The sequence below is a fragment of the Eurosta solidaginis genome, chromosome 2 (genome assembly GCF_040869045.1).
Source record: "Eurosta solidaginis isolate ZX-2024a chromosome 2, ASM4086904v1, whole genome shotgun sequence".
NCBI lineage: Eukaryota > Metazoa > Arthropoda > Insecta > Diptera > Tephritidae > Eurosta > Eurosta solidaginis.
Genome location: NC_090320.1, coordinates 56,881,061 through 56,899,254, shown reverse-complemented (window position 1 = coordinate 56,899,254; position 18,194 = coordinate 56,881,061). Strand labels below are relative to the sequence as shown.

Genomic DNA, 18,194 nt, shown 5'->3' with positions numbered 1-18,194 from the left:
GACTCCCTCGGGGTCATTTCGGGGTCATTCCGGGTTGGTTTTAGGGACTCCCTCGGGGTCATTCGTAGGTCATTTCGGGATGGTTTTGGGACTCCCTCGGGGTCATTTCGAGGTCATTCCGGGATGGTTTTGGAGACTCCCTCGGGGTCATTTCGGGGTCATCCCGGGTTGGTTTTAGGGACTCCCTCGGGGTCATTCGTAGGTCATTTCGGGATGGTTTTGGGACTCCCTCGGGGTCATTTCGAGGTCATTCCGGGATGGTTTTGGAGACTCCCTCGGAATGACCCCGAAATGACCCCGAGGGAGTCACCAAAACCATCCCGGAATGACCCCGAAATGACCCCGAGGGAGTCCCAAAACCATCCCGAAATGACCTACGAATGACCCCGAGGGAGTCCCTAAAACCAACCCGGGATGACCCCGAAATGACCCCGAGGGAGTCTCCAAAACCATCCCGGAATGACCTCGAAATGACCCCGAGGGAGTCCCTAAAACCAACCCGGAATGACCCCGAAATGACCCCGAGGGAGTCCCCAAACTCATCCCGGAATGACCCCGAAATGACCCCGAGGGGGTCCCCAAAACCATCGCGGAATGACCCCGAAATGACCCCGAGGGAGTCCCAAAAAGATCACGGAATGACCCCGGGAGGACCCCGTGGTACTCCCCTAAACCCTGCCAAAATGACATCCAAAATACCTCGAGGGTCGCAAAAGTCATCCCGAAATGACCCCAAAACCCTAGAAGGATCGCGAGGGAGCCCCTGGAATGGACCCCAATAGGCCCCGGGAGGATCCGCAGGGTGTCCCAGAAATTACCCTCCAACCGCCCCCAAAAAACCCCACGAATACTCCCCAAAATCATCTCAATATTACCCTAAGAAGCTTCAAAACTACACACGAACTGGTTACGCATATGGGTATATTTTCAGGGCATCTCGATGGTTTATTTTTTTATTTTTGGATAACTGAATAAAAACTAAAATTTTATTGTTATTCCATATTTTGTAAATAAGGAATAATAACTCAACTCTATTCAAATTTTGCAAAAATAAGAATGAGCGGTTATCATCAATCAGAATATTTTGCATAACGAGAAAATGTTATTCATTATTCAAGAAATGCTTGAATAAAAAATAACTTTTTATTCATCAATTAGAAAATTTAAAATGATGAATAATTTTTTATTTTTTATTTTGATTTGTTTCATTTCAAAATGACTCAACCCTGATTGGAGGATAAGGAAAACAGGAATTGGTGGTAGTTAAACAGTAACAGCAGTGGAGAATTGCAATAGCGGTTAAACTGAAAATAATTTATTTCAAAAAATCAAATTGGTGTAATGGAGAACGGTATTGGAAGTAAAATCGGCAATATTTAAAGCAACGAGAGAGCGGGAGTGGAAAACCAAAATATTTTAAAACAAAACAAGACAAAGAAAACTGAAGATAGCTGATAATTAGTAATTAGAGAAAGAAAGAGAGTAAAGGTAAACGGAAATTAAAAAAAAAAAAAAAAACAAAACAAAAGCACGGATAAAAAGCCGGAAGAAGGCAATTGTTGTTGTTATTTTTATTTCCGTTCGTTCATCTTTGAATTTTTTTTTTTATGATGGAAGGCTCCGCATGTGCCAAAGATTATTCAGTTGCTCAGTTACGTGAATGGTTACGAAAATTAAAATTGCCAATTTCAGGGTCTAAGACTACGCTTGTTTTGCGTATTAGTGAGGTCCCTATTGATCAGCGTGGAGACTGTCCTACTGTTTATGAAGGGCAAGATGATTACGTTGAGACTATTGGGGATGATGTCACTCAGGAAGATTAAGGGTATCATTTTGTTCCTTCGAATCAAGCACATTCTTCTGGGAGTGAGGCTTCCGTTGATTTCTCTTCGTATGATGTGTTTAATTTAAAAATGGAGATAGAATTATTAAAGCGTGAAAAAGATTTATTGAAAAGCGAGAATGAGTTTTTGAGAAAGGTTTCAGATTCCAATGTGTGTGTGGGAGAAGAATTGCCACATCGCTTACAAGAAAACTCACTAAAAATTACTTTTGATAATCTAAAAGGTTTGTTGTCAGAGTATGATGGCATTAGTGATGTGGATGCATGGGTGAAACAAATGGAGAGTCTTAAAATGTTATATCATACTAATGAATATGCAATGCAAATATGGGCAAATTGAAAGGCAGGGCACAGCAATGGTTGTATTCAAAACCTAATTTCATGGAGGAAAGTTTTTCAAATTTAATAGCTGAATTGAGAGGAGTATTTAGTACAAATAATAGTATATTGACTTTGCGTAAAAAATTTGAGCAACGCAAGTGGCAATTAAAAGAAAATTTTAGTGAGTATTTAAATGACAAAATAGTGTTGGCGAATCCATCGAAATTAGAAGAAGAAGAGTTAGTTGAATATATTATAGAAGGCATTACTGATGAGCAACTACGTATTCAAGCTTATTTGCAATGTTACACAAATGGAGCACAGCTATTACAAGCGTTTTTAAAAGTAAAGCAAAGAGCAATTCCATTAAAATCATCGAGTGTAACTTTTACAAATGAAGCTAATATAAGATGCTATAACTGCAATACAATGGGTCATTACGCATCAGAATGCCAAAAACCGATTACAGAAAAAGGAGTTTGTTATGTTTGTGGAAGCAAAACTCATCATATCAAGGAGTGTAAAGAACACAATAAAACAGTAAATCATTTGGAGGGTGATGAATATGTTAGATGTTTTCCATTTATTGTTAGACATGTTAGTAATTGCTTAATAGATTCCGGAAGTCCAATAAGTATTCGGAAGTCTAGTATTCCCAAAGAAATTAATTCCAATTTAATTTTTATATGTTAGTACTGAATATTATGGTTTGAATAAAACAAGAGTTCAAACTTATGGAAAATATTTGTGTTATGTTATTTTGGATGCAAAGGAGTTTCCAATAATTCTTGTTGTAGTTTCTGACAGGACAATGAGTTATGATGCTGTTTTGGGTAGAGATTTTTTGAAGGTGGGAGGGTTTAAAATATTAAGGGAAGATTGTGGAAATAAACACATTCATAATGTGGTACCGAATCTTATGTCTAAAAATTGCGGAAAGTATTTAGAGGATAAGGGAAGTTACGGTAATGATGATTATGAATAGACTGTTTCTGATATTAATGTGAAAAAGAGTGATGAAGTTTTGTTTGACACGGAATTTTTAGCAATTTATCAAATTGTTGATAATGAATTAAATTTTAAGATTGGGGAAGGTGTTACATTTTTGGATCCAACAAAATTGCATTCGGTTCAGAGTTTTCTTGGACTTTGTTCATATTTTCGAAGATTTATAAAAGATTTTTCCTTGATTGCAAAACCTTTGTATGAAATTTCAGTTTGGTGAAAATTAATTATTATGTTATGAAAACCTTAAACAAAAGCTGTTGGAGTCACCAATTTTAGCTTTGTATGATCCAAATGATGTGACCGAGTTACATTGTGATGCTAGTTGTATAGGGTTTGGGGCCATATTGATGCAGTTGAAGAAAGATGGCAAAATGCATCCAGTATTTTATTTTTCTAAACGTACAAGTAAGGCAGAGTCTAAGTATCATAGCTTTGAACTTGAAACTCTAGCAATAATATATGCACTTAAGAGATTTAGAATTTATTTGCAAGGTTTAAAATTTAAAATAATAACAGATTGTAACTCTTTAACTTTAACTTTAAATAAAAAGGAAATGAATCCAAGAATTGCTAGGTGGGCGTTAGAACTTCAAAATTATGATTATGTATTGGAGCATCGATCAGGTTATCGTATGCAAAATGTAGATGCACTTAGTCGTTGCAATAATATTTCAGTGTTAGAGAGCAACACGTTTGAAGAGAATATGATTATATGTCAAAATAAGGATCACAAGTTAAAAGAATTACGTAATTTATTACAAAAAAAGGAACGTGGCTTATATGAAATGCGTAATGGAGTAATTTATAGGAAAAAGGATAATGGGTCAGTTTTATTTTATGTTCCAGAGAATATGGAAAGTCACGTATTATATAAATATCATGATGAATTGGGACATTTAGGGGTAGATAAAACATTGGATGTTATTTCTAAAAGTTATTGGTTTCCTAAAATGAAACAGAAAATTATGAGTCATATAGAAAATTGTTTACAATGTATAACATTTTCAGCCAAGTGTGGTAGGCAAGAAGGATTTTTACATACTGTTCCAAAACGGAGCTTGCCTTTTGAAGTAATTCATGTAGATCACTACGGGCCAATTGATAATTCAAGAGTAGTGAAACATTTGGTGGTAGTGGTGGATGCATTTACTATGTTTGTAAAATTATATCCAAAGAAGACCACAAAAACTACCCACAAAAACTACCCCAGCGGGTTAGGGGATCAGAATATACCCGCGGTAGGTATGCCTGTCGTAAGAGGCGACTAAAATACCAGATTCAAAGGGCTGTGTAGCGCAACCATTTAGGTTGCCAGCGCAATATATAGCTTCTCCAAACCCAATTGTCAACCTCACCTATCCGCGGCGAATCCTGTTTCACTAACAGACGAGGCTCTGGCGACCCCAAGCTCCTCATGGAACTTGGGGGTAGGGACGGAGGGAATGGCCTGAAGGTTTAATGTGGCCACATAAGTCGGGCTAGCACCTTAATGGTGCTGTGGTACCGGAGCGTACCGGATTTGTATCCGGCAAAGGACCATCACATCGATAACACTCCCCAAAGCCTTCGGGGAGCAACCTTATCGCTACAACAACAACAACAACAACAACCACAAAAACTAAAGAGGTAGTATTAATGTTAAAAGATTATTTTCGGTCATATAGTCGTCTGAGGATAATAGTCTCTGACAGAGGTAGTTGTTTTACTTCGAGTGAGTTTTTTTATTTTTTTGAAAGAAAATGTTAGTCACGTTAAGATAACTACAGGTTCACCACAAGCCAATGGTCAAGAAAGGGTAAACAGAGGTTTGGGTCCTATGATCGCGAAATAGTTAAGTTTTGAAAAAAATTTTTATTGGGATAATGTGATAGAAACTGTTGAGTTTGCGTTGAATAATACTGTACATAGGACATTAAAAGAGTACCCAAGTGTGATGTTATTTGGGGTCAAACAACGAGGTAATGTTTTAGATGTTTTAAAAGAAAATTTTATTGAAGGAGAACAGGTTCAGGAACCAAGTTCTCTTATAGATATTAGAAAGCAGAAAATGAAAAGAAGTTGCAAAAATATAATGAAGATTATGTAAATAGTAGAAGAAAGGTTCCTATCATATTTAAAGAAGGAGACTATGTAGTGTTTGAAAATTTTGATTCACATGCTAGTGTTCCTAAAAAGCTTCTCCCAAAATTTAAAGGTCAATAGCTAAAGTATTGAAAAACGATCGTTATTTGGTGAAAGATGTTGAGGGGTTTCAGCAATCTCGGACGCCTTATGTTGGTGTATGGGCAATAGGTAATATGCGACCGTGGTTTTTGGGATGTGAGCAAATCCAAGAAAAATATAGAGATCAGGGGATCTTGATTGTCAGGGTGGTCGAATGGTGATATTTTGAAATTACATTATTTAATTGGGATATTTTGAGATTGCGTAATCTTTTAGCGCAGGTTTTTTATTATGGAAATTTTTAAAAAATGTTTATTATTATTTTTGTTAAGAGATCAGGAGATCTCAATTGTCAGGATGGACGAATTGTAGTATGTGTACTGGAGTTTTTGTACTTTGTACGTATTTTGTTTTTGTATTTGATCATGGGAGTTAGATTTCTTATAGTCAATAATGAAGTCAATACATTTTGTTTGTATGTGTAAGTATTTATGTACTTGCATTTGTCAATGTTTTATTCAGGTTTATATAAAAATTTGGAAATATGTGTGGAAGTTTGTATTTTCATTTTGTTATATACTTGTATGTATGTATATATGTATGAATACGTCCACGTACACTTGTTGGTTTGGTTGAGTGTATTTTTAAGAGGAACAAGTGTGCGTGTTTCACTGAAAAATATGTAATTTGTTTTTGACTTTGAAAAATTGTATTTTTGAGTTCAGAATAAAATTTACTATTGAATTGAACGGTCGTTGTTTAAATTATATCGGCATCCTACATATATTAACTTTGATTGGATAACGGTTGGTTGTACAGGTCTAAAGGAATCGAGATAGATATAGACTTACTTCCATGTATCAAAATCAACAGTATCGAAAAAAAATTTGATTGAGCCATGTCCGTCCGTCCGACTGTCCGTCCGTCTGTCCGTTAACACGATAACTTGAGTAAATTTTGAGGTATCTTGATGAAATTTGAATGTATGTTCCTGGACACTCATCTCAGATCGCTATTTAAAATGAACGATATCGGACCATAACCACGCCCACTTTTTCGATATCGAAAATTTCGAAAAATCGAAAAAGCGCGATAATTCATTACCAAAGTCGGATAAAGCGATAAAACGTGATAGGTGCGTCGAACTTATCACGCAAAATCGAAAATTAGTAAAATTTTGGACAATGGGCGTGGCACCGCCCACTTTTAAAAGGAGGTAATTTCAAAGTTTTGCAAGGTGTATCATGATGAAATTTTGCAGGAACATTACTCCTATTACTATATGTGTGCTTAATAAAAATTAGCAAAATCGGATGAAGAACACGCAACAAAATACAAAACTAGAAGAAATTTTCAAAATGGGCGTGGCTCCGCCCTTTTTCATTTAATTTGTCTATAAAACTTTTAATGCTCTAAGTCGAACAAAAATTTACCAATCCTATTATCATAACAGTTTTCTGCAAAAATGGGCGAAATCGTTGAAGCCACGCCCAGTTTTTATACACAGCCGACCGTCTGACCTTCCGCTCGGCCGTTAACAAGATAACTTGAGCAAAAACCGATATATCTTTACTAAACTTAGTTCACGTACTTATCTGAACTCACTTTATCTTGGTGTTAAAAACGGGCGAAATCCGACTATGACCGCGCCCACTTTTTCGATATCGAAAATTTCGAAAAATTAAAAAATACCTTAATTCTATACCAAATACGAAAAAAGGGATGAAACATGGTGATTGGATTGGTATATTGACGCCTTCACATATACGACTAAGGGCCACTCCCTTTTAATATACTCATTAACACCTTTCATTTGATACCCATATCGTACAAATACATTCTAGAGTCACCCCTGGTCCACCTTTATGGCGATATCTCGAAAAGGCATCCACCTATAGAACTAAGGCCCACTTCTTTTTAAAATACTCATTAACACCTTTCATTTGATTCCCATATCGTACAAACACATTCTAGAGTCACCCCTGGTCCACCTTTATGGCGATATCTCGAAAAGGCGTCCACCTATAGAACTAAGGCCCACTCCCTTTTAAAATACTCATTAACGCCTTTCGTTTGATACCCATATCATACAAACACATTCTAGAGTCACCACTGGTCCATCTTTATGGCGACATCTCGAAAAGGCGTCCACCTATGGAACTAACGCCCACTCCCTTTTAAATAATTACTAACACCTTTCATTTGGTACCCATATCATACAAACGCATTCTAGAGTTGCCCCTGGTCCATCTTTATGGCGATATCTGGAAAAGGCATCAACCTATAGAACTAAGGATCACTCCCTTTAAAAATACTCACTAACACCTTTCAGTTGATACTCATATCGTACAAACACATTCTAGAGTCCCCCCTTGTTGTTGTTGTTGTTGTTGTTGTAGCAGTGCTTCGCCCCACCTAACAGCCGCGACCGATCACAAACTTTCATCAATATCCTCTAACGAGAGTCCAAGGAAACTTGCTGTTTCAACAGGGGTGGACCATAAGGAAAGGGGTGTTAGAGGCGTTGGTTCCACATTACAATTAAAGAGATGGTTGGTGTCATGTGGGGACACATTGCAGGCGGGGCATACATTTTGTATGTCGGGGTTGATTCTGGATAGGTATGAGTTTAACCTGTTACAGTATCCAGAACGAAGTTGAGCAAGAGTGACACGCGTTTCCCTGGGGAGTATGCGTTCCTCTTCCGCGAGTTTTGGATACTTTTCTTTGAGTACAGGATTCACCGGGCAATTCCCGGCATAACGGTCCGACGCCTGTTTGTGGAGTTCACCAAGGACCTGCTAGTGTTTTTTCGCTTCATACGGCTGGGTTCTCAGGTGCCGTATTTCCTCAAAATGCTTACGGAGATGACTCCTTAAGCCCCTAGGCGGTGCTGGCTCATCAATCAGATGTCTGTTGGGATGCTCGGGTTTCTGGGTATTCAACAGGAACTGTTTGGTCAGCATCTCATTTCTCCCCCTGATGGGGAGTATTCTCGCCTCATTATGCAGATGGTGTTCTGGGGACATAAGAAGACAGCCCGTGGCGATTCTGAGAGCAGTATTTTGGCAGGCCTATAGCTTCTTCCAGTGGGTAATTTTTAGGCTTGGCGACCATATGGGTGACGCGTAGCACGTAATCGGCTGGCTAATTGCTTTGTATGTAATCATGAGCGTTTCTTTATCTTTTCCGAAGTACCGCCAGCGAGGGATTTGAGGATTTTGTTACGGCTCTGAATTCTCGGAACAATTGCAGCTGCGTGCTCACCAAAATGTAGATCCTGATCAAACGTCACACCCAAGATTTTGGGGTGTAGGACAGTCGGTAGCGTAGTGCCATCGACGTGGATGTTCAAAATGGTCGACATTTGGGACGTCCATGTTGTAAATAAGGTCGCGGAAGATTTAGTCGGTGATAATGCCAGGTTTCGCGAGGCGAAAAAACTGGAGAGATCAGGGAGGTAGCCGTTTATTCTATTGCAAAGCTCATCGATCTGCGGGCCTGGGCCTGTGGCCATTATTGTGCAGTCATCGGCGTAGGAAACGATTGTGACTCCTTCCGGTGGTGAAGGTAGCTTAGATATGTAGAAATTAAACAAAAGTGGGGACAGGACACCACCCTGTGGTACCCCTTCTTTAATTCTTCTTGGTTTTGATGTTTCGTTTCTAAATTGCACCGATGCCTGCCGACCACCCAGATAATTTGCGGTCCACCTTTTAAGACATGGGGGAAGGGTAGACCCTTCCAGGTCTTGCAGTAACGAGCCATGGTTGACCGTATCAAAAGCTTTTGATAGGTCTAGCGCTACGAGTACTGTTCTATGGTGGGGTTTTGATTTAAACCGCAATTTATCTGGGTGCTTGCTAATGGCATTTCGCGCGGTGGTAGTGCTATGGAGTTTTCTGAAGCCATGCTGATGACAGGCTAGTTGCAAATTTGCTTGGAAATAGGGGAGAAAAATAGCTTCAAGCCTCTTTGGTACTGGCGATAGGAGAGATATCGGACGATACGACTCTCCTATGTTAGCTGGTTTCCCAGGCTTTAGTAGCGGAACCACCTTGGCCATTTTCCATTTTTCGGGTAAGACAAAGGTGGAAAGAGACAGATTGAACACATGCGCTAAATATTTGAAACCCTCTTTCCCAAGGCTTTTAAGCATAGGCATGGCTATGCCGTCTGGGCCCACTGCTTTGGATGGTTTAGCGTGACCAATGGCGTCCTCAACCTCTTTAGCGGTGATGGTGATTGGTGACGCGCTGAATTTGTGTTTATGTGCGTGTCTGTTGGCCCTCCATCTATCTTTGTCGACCGTTGAATGCATTATATATTGTCGGCAGAAAGCGCTCGCGCATTTTTTCGCATCCGACAGCACTTTATCTCCAAAGGCGATGGAAACTTTGTCTTTGTGCTTAGACGGATTCGACAAGGACTTTACGGTGGACCAAAGTTTACCCACATCGGTGGAGAGGTTACAACCTCTAAGGTGCTCCTCCCATTTCGCCCGCTTGTGTTCATCCACAAGCAATCTGATGCGTTGGTTTATATCCCTTATTTGGGGGTCGCCTGGATCAAGCTGTCTTATAAGGTCACGTTCTCTCGCTAAGTTTGCGGCCTCCGCCGGGAAGTGGGGCCGAATTTCGGGAATTCTCCCGGCGGGAATGAAACGTGCCCAGGCGGATTCAATGACCTTGCGGAAGGCACGCTCCCCTTGGCGGGCATCAGTCGGGATAGGGAGGGCAACAAAGAGGTTGTCTGTAAATATTTATATTCGTCCCACTTTCCTTTTTTGAAGTTTATGAAAGTGCGTTTTTCTGTGACGATGAAGTCCGCAGTACGCTCGAGCGAAATAAGTATAGGCAGGTGGTAGGATGCCAATGTTACCATCAGCTGCCAGTTGACGCAGTTTACGAGTTCTGCGCTCACGATTGAGATATCTGGTGAACTGTGACAGCTTCCTACCATACGTGTGGGGGCGTCTCCGTTTATTGTGCAGAACGTCGTTTCTTCTATTTGATCCGCCAACATCTCACCCCTACTGTCCGCCCGCAAATTTGAATGCCATAGATCGCGATGGGCATTGAAATCGCCTAAGATAATGCGATTGTTGCCAGTGAGTAAGGCCCTGATATTAGGGCGGTATCCACTGGGGCAACAGGTGGCAGGAGGGATGTAGATGTTGATGATTTCTAGGTTTGCTACGCCTGACCGGACAGATACCCTTGACGTTCTAAGACATTGTCCCTGCGGTCGATGCCTCAAATATATAATATTGCACAGAGTGGTGTATGATAAACGCGAGTCCGCCTCCATTTCCGCTCTCGCGATCTTTTCTGTGGACATTATACCCAGAGCAGGTCTGCAATGCAGATCTTGCTGTGAGTTTAGTCTCTTGAATCGCAGCAATGCGGATGTTGTGCCGCTTCATGAAATCGACTATCTCCGTAATCTTCCCAGTTAGTCCATTACAGTTTAACTGCAGAATTCTGAAGTGCATGAGGGGAGACGTCACCACTCTGGGGGTAAGTGACGGGTGACTGCGCCTGGGTTGAGGAAGGCTAGGACGCAATTGCTGTTGTTGCCCTGGGACTGGGCGTCCTTGGGCAAGCATTGGGGTACCCGGATGATTTAGGTTTGCGACCTGGCAACATGGCGCGATGAAACCCGTCGGGGGGTTGCCGTCACGGAGACCAGAACATCTAGGAAAGTGGCACCACCCAAGGCAGGAGCTGCATTTTGCGGATGTCGCAAACATATATATTCTGTGCTGGCAAACAGTCACCACTGGTCCACCTTTATGGCGATATCCTGAAATGGCGTCCACCTATAGATATATGGCCCACGCCCTTTTAAAGTAGTCTTTAATACCTTCCATTTGATACTCAGGTCATACAAACACATTCCAGGGTTACCCTACGTTCATTTTCCTATATGGTGATTTTCCCTTATTTTGTCTCCAAAGCTCTCAGCTGAGTATGTAATGTTCGGTTACACCCGAACTTAGCGTTCCTTACTTGTTTATTTAAATAAATGAATGAATGAATGAATTTATACTGGCATGCATACATAGTCCCAATTCAAGCCTCAAATATCATTGTTTCGTCCATACGTTTACAACTGGCTAGTTTGGTAGCATTCAAAGAAAAGAAATTTTTGATTTTTGTTATTGTTGGTATACTTACTTCATTATCAATTCCACACTCACTTCTCTTAGCGTTTGCACCACATTGTCTGGTAAAACTTGTGCCTTGTGCCATAGCTAATAATATGAAATATCTGTAACAACGATTTCTGAGGCTGTATATTTTTTTTTTAACTTGCCTTTTGCACAATGCCCAGGTTCTTAATCATTTCTATCAATTCTGCAGGAAGCTTATCCTCGTCATGTATATCTTCATTACCGTTCGCATTTGAAATGTCATAGTCCAATATACCCTCGCTCTCTGATGCATCTTCACCTTCTGAATCGACCCACTCTGTTTTAAGTATAATTCAAATTCAAAATTGAATTGTACTGAAATTTGGTATTAAATTTATCCTGGTATTAACGAGACATTGATAGACAATTTTGCAAATACATTGACGATATGTGCATTGTACGACATGAGTTACCGCATGGACAACAACAAAAGTTACCGCATGGAGGTGTATTCTAGCTTGAAAAGAAAGTGGTTTCTAACAGTTAGCTCCCTTATATACATATGATTGACTTTCAAATGCGTTTTATTTTACTGGAGTTAACTGACACCAATTGGAGACTAACGTCGATTGGAAGCAAGCACCAGTCTTCTTTTACCTTCTGCTATCTTCCATCTGCTGTGAAAGTCAGACGTCTATAATACTTTGTTTTGCGGGTTGGGGGGTCAGAATATACCTGCGGTAGGTATGCCTGTCGTAAGAGGCGATAAAATACCAGATTCAAGGGGTTGTGTAGCGCAACCCTTTCAGGTTGGCAGCGCATTATATAGCTTCTCCAAACCCAATTGTCAACGTCACCTATCGGTGGCGAATCCTGTTTCATTAACAGCCGAGGCTCTGGCGACCACGAACTCCTCATGGATATAGGGGGTGGGAGGGCGGTATCACCAAGAAGGTCGCATGTGGTCATAACAAATCGTTCCCGAGATAATCCGGCTTGGTACCGGAAAGTACCGGATCTGCATCCGGCAAAGGACCATCAACATCGATAACACTCCCCAAGGCCTTCGGAGAGTGTCCTTATCGCTACAACAACAACAACAACTATATTCTATGCCGGAATGTCCTGATAACCATTTATCATGCGTTCCCGAGTTCCAGAGTACTTTGGATGTGGAAAGCACCATTCGCCTCTTTACTAAATAGATGAAGAGGCATAAATAAATAAATAAAACATTTATGCAAGCCGCGATAACCATCGAAGAGATTTTAGGCTAAGCTTCCCTTCCAATTTCCGTCGTTGTCCTTATAATTGTGCCTACAAATTGGCGGGACGGATCCTAGATGTTTTATGCCGACTCCGAACGCCATCTACAAGACAGATGAATTTCCGCTGAGAAGTTTTTCATTTCAAAAATACACCCAAAGTGTATGCCAAATTACTGCATAGGGGCCAATCCGCCAGGAAAACTGTTTTTGTAATTGAACACTTTTTTCTAAATTTCTTCGGTGTGATAGGTGGAGCACGCTAACACCACACCGCGGCATAAACGATATGTTAGTTAACCTCAGTATGATACGAATCAAAGTGATACGCTCGTCTATAATTGTGAACATCACAGTCTCTTTCTTAGTACAAATCCAACCCCACGAACTATGTTGCGCTGCGTCTCTTTCCTTTTTCCTGACCCCGATTGTTATCATACATCATTGTAGGGTGATGATACTACCATTGAGGCAACCTCATCTCTTTTATTAGGCTTAATTATTAAACGTATGATTATACGGTGATGTAGGGCCTACGAAAAATGCTAGACATTAGCAACATGTAAGTCAAGTTATTCTAGTTCCTTAACACCACTATGTTCACAATGATATGTCGAACAGTCGGATATAATTGCTTGTTACGTAATGTTATTTTGACTAAAAGTTTGCTTATGGCACAATATGGATAAGATATGCTCCAACACTTCCACCTTCTGCTACTTTCCCCAACTGTCGCGAGAAAAATTTGTTAAACCCCTGGAATCCAACTGCAGTCGATATTCCTTGGCGGAAGTATATTCTAAACTGCTTAGCCCGTTTTGCTATAGCGAACACGAATACGTCCTCATCAGCGCTTCCCAAGGCAGTCGGTTCTATGTACCGGAGTGACTCGGGATTTTTCCCGACCAAGGACTGTCATTTCAGTGTAACCCCATTTAATTTGTTTCGTCCCTCCCACAAATTGTCATCCTCCCAGCAGCTCCTTGCAGCAGGCCTGCTCCATATTCTCTTGCTCCGGGAAGGTATCGAATCCAATCCGGGTCCTCTCCTGGCCCCGGTCCTGAGAAATGGTTTTGCTGCATCTGCCGGAAAAGAATCTTTTTAGGACGGTCATACTCTGTTCAGTGTGTCTCGTGTAAGGGATGGTTGCATCGGACAGGTTGTTCTGGGCTTGATCCCAAAACCCGACGTCCACGTAGCTTTTATAAATCTTTTGTGGCTCCTTGCTGTTCACGCCCAAGGGCGCCCCGTAGTCTACGTCTAAGCGCCCCCCCATTACCTTCCAGCAGCCCCGCTGCTCAGCAAGCCACAACAAGTACCCGCTGCTGCTCGCGCCTTACGGCGCCAACAACTCAAACAGCTGCTACCACTCATAACTACAATCTTCGTAGTAGAGTCGGAAGCAATGCTGAGCAACAGCCCCTGCCCCCGTCTTCTCCCCCCCTCTTTTCCGGCAGCAATCGTGTAGGTCAGGGAACCAGACTCTTAGTCCCTACCTCCGTTTGCACCGTTTGCCAGCACAGAATATATATGTTTGCGACATCCGCCCAATGCAGCTCCTGCCTTGGGTGGTGCCACTTTCCTAGATGTTCTGGTCTCCGCGACGGCAACCCCTCGACGGGTTTCATCGCGCCATGTTGCCAGGTCGCAAACCCAAATCATCCGGGTACCCCAATGCTTGCCCAAGGACGCCCAGTCCCAGGGCCACAACAGCAATTGCGTCCTGGCCTTCCTCAACCCAGGCGTAGTCACCCGTCACTTACCCCCAGAGTGGCGACGTCTCCCCTCATGCACTTCAGAATTCTGCAGTTAAACTGTAATGGACTGACTGGGAAGATTACGGAGATAGTCAATTTCATGAAGCGGCACAACATCCGCATTGCTGCGATTCAAGAGACTAAACTCACAGCACGATCTGCATTGCAGACCTGCTCTGGGTATAATGTCCACAGAAAAGATCGCGAGAGCGGAAATGGAGGCGGCCTCGCGTTTATAATACACCACTCTGTGCAATATCACATATTTGATCCTGGCATCGACCGCAGGGACAACGTCTTAGAACGTCAAGGCCTATCTGTCCGGTCAGGCGATGCAAACCTAGAAATCATCAACATCTACATCCCCCCTGCCACCTGTTGCCCCGGTGGATACCGCCCTAATATCAGAGCCTTACTCACTGGAAACAATCGCATTATTTTAGGCGACTTCAATGCCCATCATGATCTATGGCACTCAAATTTGCGGGCGGACAGTAGGGGCGAGATGTTGGCGGATCAAATAGAAGAAACGACTTTCTGCACAATAAACGGAGACGCCCCCACACGTATGGTAGGAAGCTGTCACAGTTCGCCAGATATCTCAATCGTGAGCGCAGAACTCGTAAACTGCGTCAACTGGCAGCCGATGGATTCATTGGCATCCGACCACCTGCCTATACTTGTTTGGCTCGAGCGTACCGCCGACTTCATCGTCACCGAAAAACGCACTTTCATAAACTTTAAAAAAGGAAAGTGGGAAGAATATAAATCCTTTACAGACAACCTCTTTGCTGCCCTCCCTATCCCGACTGATGCCCGCCAAGGGGAGCGTGCCTTCCGCAAGGTCATTGAATCCGCCTCGGCACGTTTCATTCCCGCCGGGAGAATTCCCGAAATCCGGCCCCACTTCCCGGCGGAGGCCGCAAACTTAGCGAGAGAACGTTACCTTATAAGGCAGCTTGATCCAGGCGACCCCCAAATAAGGGATATAAACCAACACATCAGATTGCTTGTGGATGAACACAAGCGGGCGAAATAGGAGGAGCACCTAAGAGGTTGTAACCTCTCTACCGGTGTGGGTAAACTTTGGTCCACCGTAAAGTCCCTATCGAATCCGACCAAGCACAAAGACAAAGTTTCCATCGCCTTTGGCGACAAAGTGCTGTCGGATGCGAAAAAATGCGCGAGCGCTTTCTGCCGACAATATATAATGCATTCTACGGTCGACAAAGTTAGACGGAGGGCCAACAGACACGCACATAAACACAAATTCAGCGCGTCACCAATCACCATCACCGCTAAAGAGGTTGAGGACGCCATTGGTCGCGCTAAACCATCCAAAGCAGTGGGCCCAGACGGCATAGCCGTGCCGATGCTTAAAAGCCTAGGGAAAGAGGGTTTCAAATATTTAGCGCAGGTCTTCAACCTGTCTCTTTCCACCTTTGTCATACCCGAGAAATGGAGAATGGCCAAGGTGGTCCCGCTACTAAAGCCTGGTAAACCAGCTAACATAGGAGAGTCGTATCGTCCGATATCTCTCCTATCGCCAGTAGCAAAGACGCTCGAAGCCATTTTGCTCCCTTATTTCCAAGCAAATTTGCAACTAGCCTCCCATCAGCATGGCTTCAGAAAACTCCATAGCACTACCTCCGCGCTAAATGCCATCAGCACCCAGATAAATTGCGGTTTAAATCAAAACCCCCACCATAGAACAGTACTCGTAGCGCTAGACCTATCAAAAGCTTTTGATACGGTCAACCATGGCTCGTTACTGCAAGACCTGGAAGGGTCTACCCTTCCCCCATGTCTTAAAAGGTGGACCGCAAATTATCTGGGTGGTCGGCAGGCATCGGTGCTATTTAGAAACGAAACATCAAAGCCAAGGAGAATTAAACAAGGGGTGCCACAGGGTGGTGTCCTATCCCCACTTTTGTTTAATTTCTACATATCTAAGCTACCTTCACCACCGGAAGGAGTCACAATCGTTTCCTACGCCGATGACTGCACAGTAATGGCCACAGGCCCAGGCCCACAGATCGATGAGCTATGCAACAAAATAAACGGCTACCTCCCTGATCTCTCCAGTTTTTTTCGCCTCGCGAAACCTGGCATTATCACCGACTAAACCTTCCGCGACCTTATTTACAACATGGACGTCCCAAATGTCGACCATTTTGAACATCCACGTCGATGGCTCTACGCTACCGACTGTCCTACACCCCAAAATCTTGGGTGTGACGTTTGATCAGGATCTACATTTTGGTGAGCACGCAGCCGCAATTGTTCCGAGAATTCAGAGCCGTAACAAAATCCTCAAATCCCTTGCTGGCAGTACCTCGGGAAAAGATAAAGAAACGCTCATGACTACATACAAAGCAATTAGCCAGCCGATTACGTGCTACGCGTCACCCATATGGTCGCCAAGCCTAAAAATTACCCACTGGAAGAAGCTACAGGCCTGCCAAAATACTGCTCTCAGAATTGCCACGGGCTGTCTTCTTATGTCCCCAGAACACCATCTACATAATGAGGCGAGAATACTCCCCATCAGGGAAAGAAACGAGATGCTGACCAAACAGTTCCTGTTGAATACCCAGAAACCTGGGCATCCCAACAGACATCTGATTGACGAGCCAGCACCGCCTAGGGGCTTAAGGAGTCATCTCCGTAAGCATTTTGAGGAAATACGGCATCTGAGAACACAGCCGTATGAAGCGAAAAAACACAAGCAGGTCCTTGGTGTACTCCACAAACAGGCGTCGGACCTTTATGCCGGGAATTGCCCGGTGAACCCAGTACTTAAAGTAAAGTATCCAAAACTTGCGGAAGAGGAACGCATACTCCCCAGGGAAACGCGTGTCACTCTGGCTCAACTTCGTTCTGGATACTGTAACAGGTTAAACTCTTACCTATCCAGAATCAACCCCGACATACAAAATGTATGCCCCGCTTGCAATGTGTCCCCACATGACACCAACCATCTCTTTAATTGTAATGTGGAACCAACGCCTCTAACACCCCTTTCCCTATGGTCCACCCCTGTTGAAACAGCAAGTTTCCTTGGACTCCCGTTAGAGGATATTGATGACAGTTTGTGATCGGTCGCGTCTGTTAGGTGGGGCGAAGCACTGCTACAACAACAACAACAACAACGTCCTCATCAGCATATTTCGACATGAGAACAATCGGGATGCAATAGTAATCTAAGGAGCAATTGAACATACCATACGAATTGCTTTTAAGAGTACAGCTATACAAACATTCTATATACTTCTTTCATTAGTTACCATCATCATCATTGGAGACTAAATTGGTAATTATTTCGGCTGCAACACGATGAGCATCTAATAAATTTGCTACTTCTTTGATAGCAATTTCAGCAGTTGTGGGCAATTCTAGACGTCGACGACGTAATGCGGCAGCTTCTTCGGACTCGTCTACAATAGTAGTCAAAAACAAAAATATTTAAAAAATCTTGAATGAATACAATAATATAAGCATCGCACACCCTCTTCGGTTTCCATATTTATATCCAAAACTGGAACACATTCATTACGCTCATTCTCAACGCGAGCATTCAACACGTTCGATAACGCTTCTTGATGATCAACTGCCAGCGTTTGAGCTAAGGAATTTAAAATATTACTGCTATAAGCAGCTGATAGCGCTGGTACATTTGATAAAATAGCTAGCCACAAAAA

General features: G+C 42.5%; 1 protein-coding gene across 2 annotated transcripts in view; it reads right to left on the bottom strand.

Annotated features, from left to right (window-relative positions):
* LOC137239777 (HEAT repeat-containing protein 3) overlaps positions 1-18,194 on the bottom strand; it is a 60,875-nt gene that overhangs the window by 40,098 nt on the left and 2,583 nt on the right. For both annotated transcript variants that reach the window (XM_067765425.1, XM_067765424.1), the window contains 4 exons: positions 18,002-18,181; positions 17,781-17,930; positions 11,654-11,808; positions 11,515-11,591 (listed from right to left, as the gene is read on the bottom strand). In XM_067765425.1, coding sequence (XP_067621526.1) covers positions 11,515-11,591; positions 11,654-11,808; positions 17,781-17,930; positions 18,002-18,181 — 562 coding nt within the window. The remainder of the gene's footprint in view (positions 1-11,514; positions 11,592-11,653; positions 11,809-17,780; positions 17,931-18,001; positions 18,182-18,194) is intronic.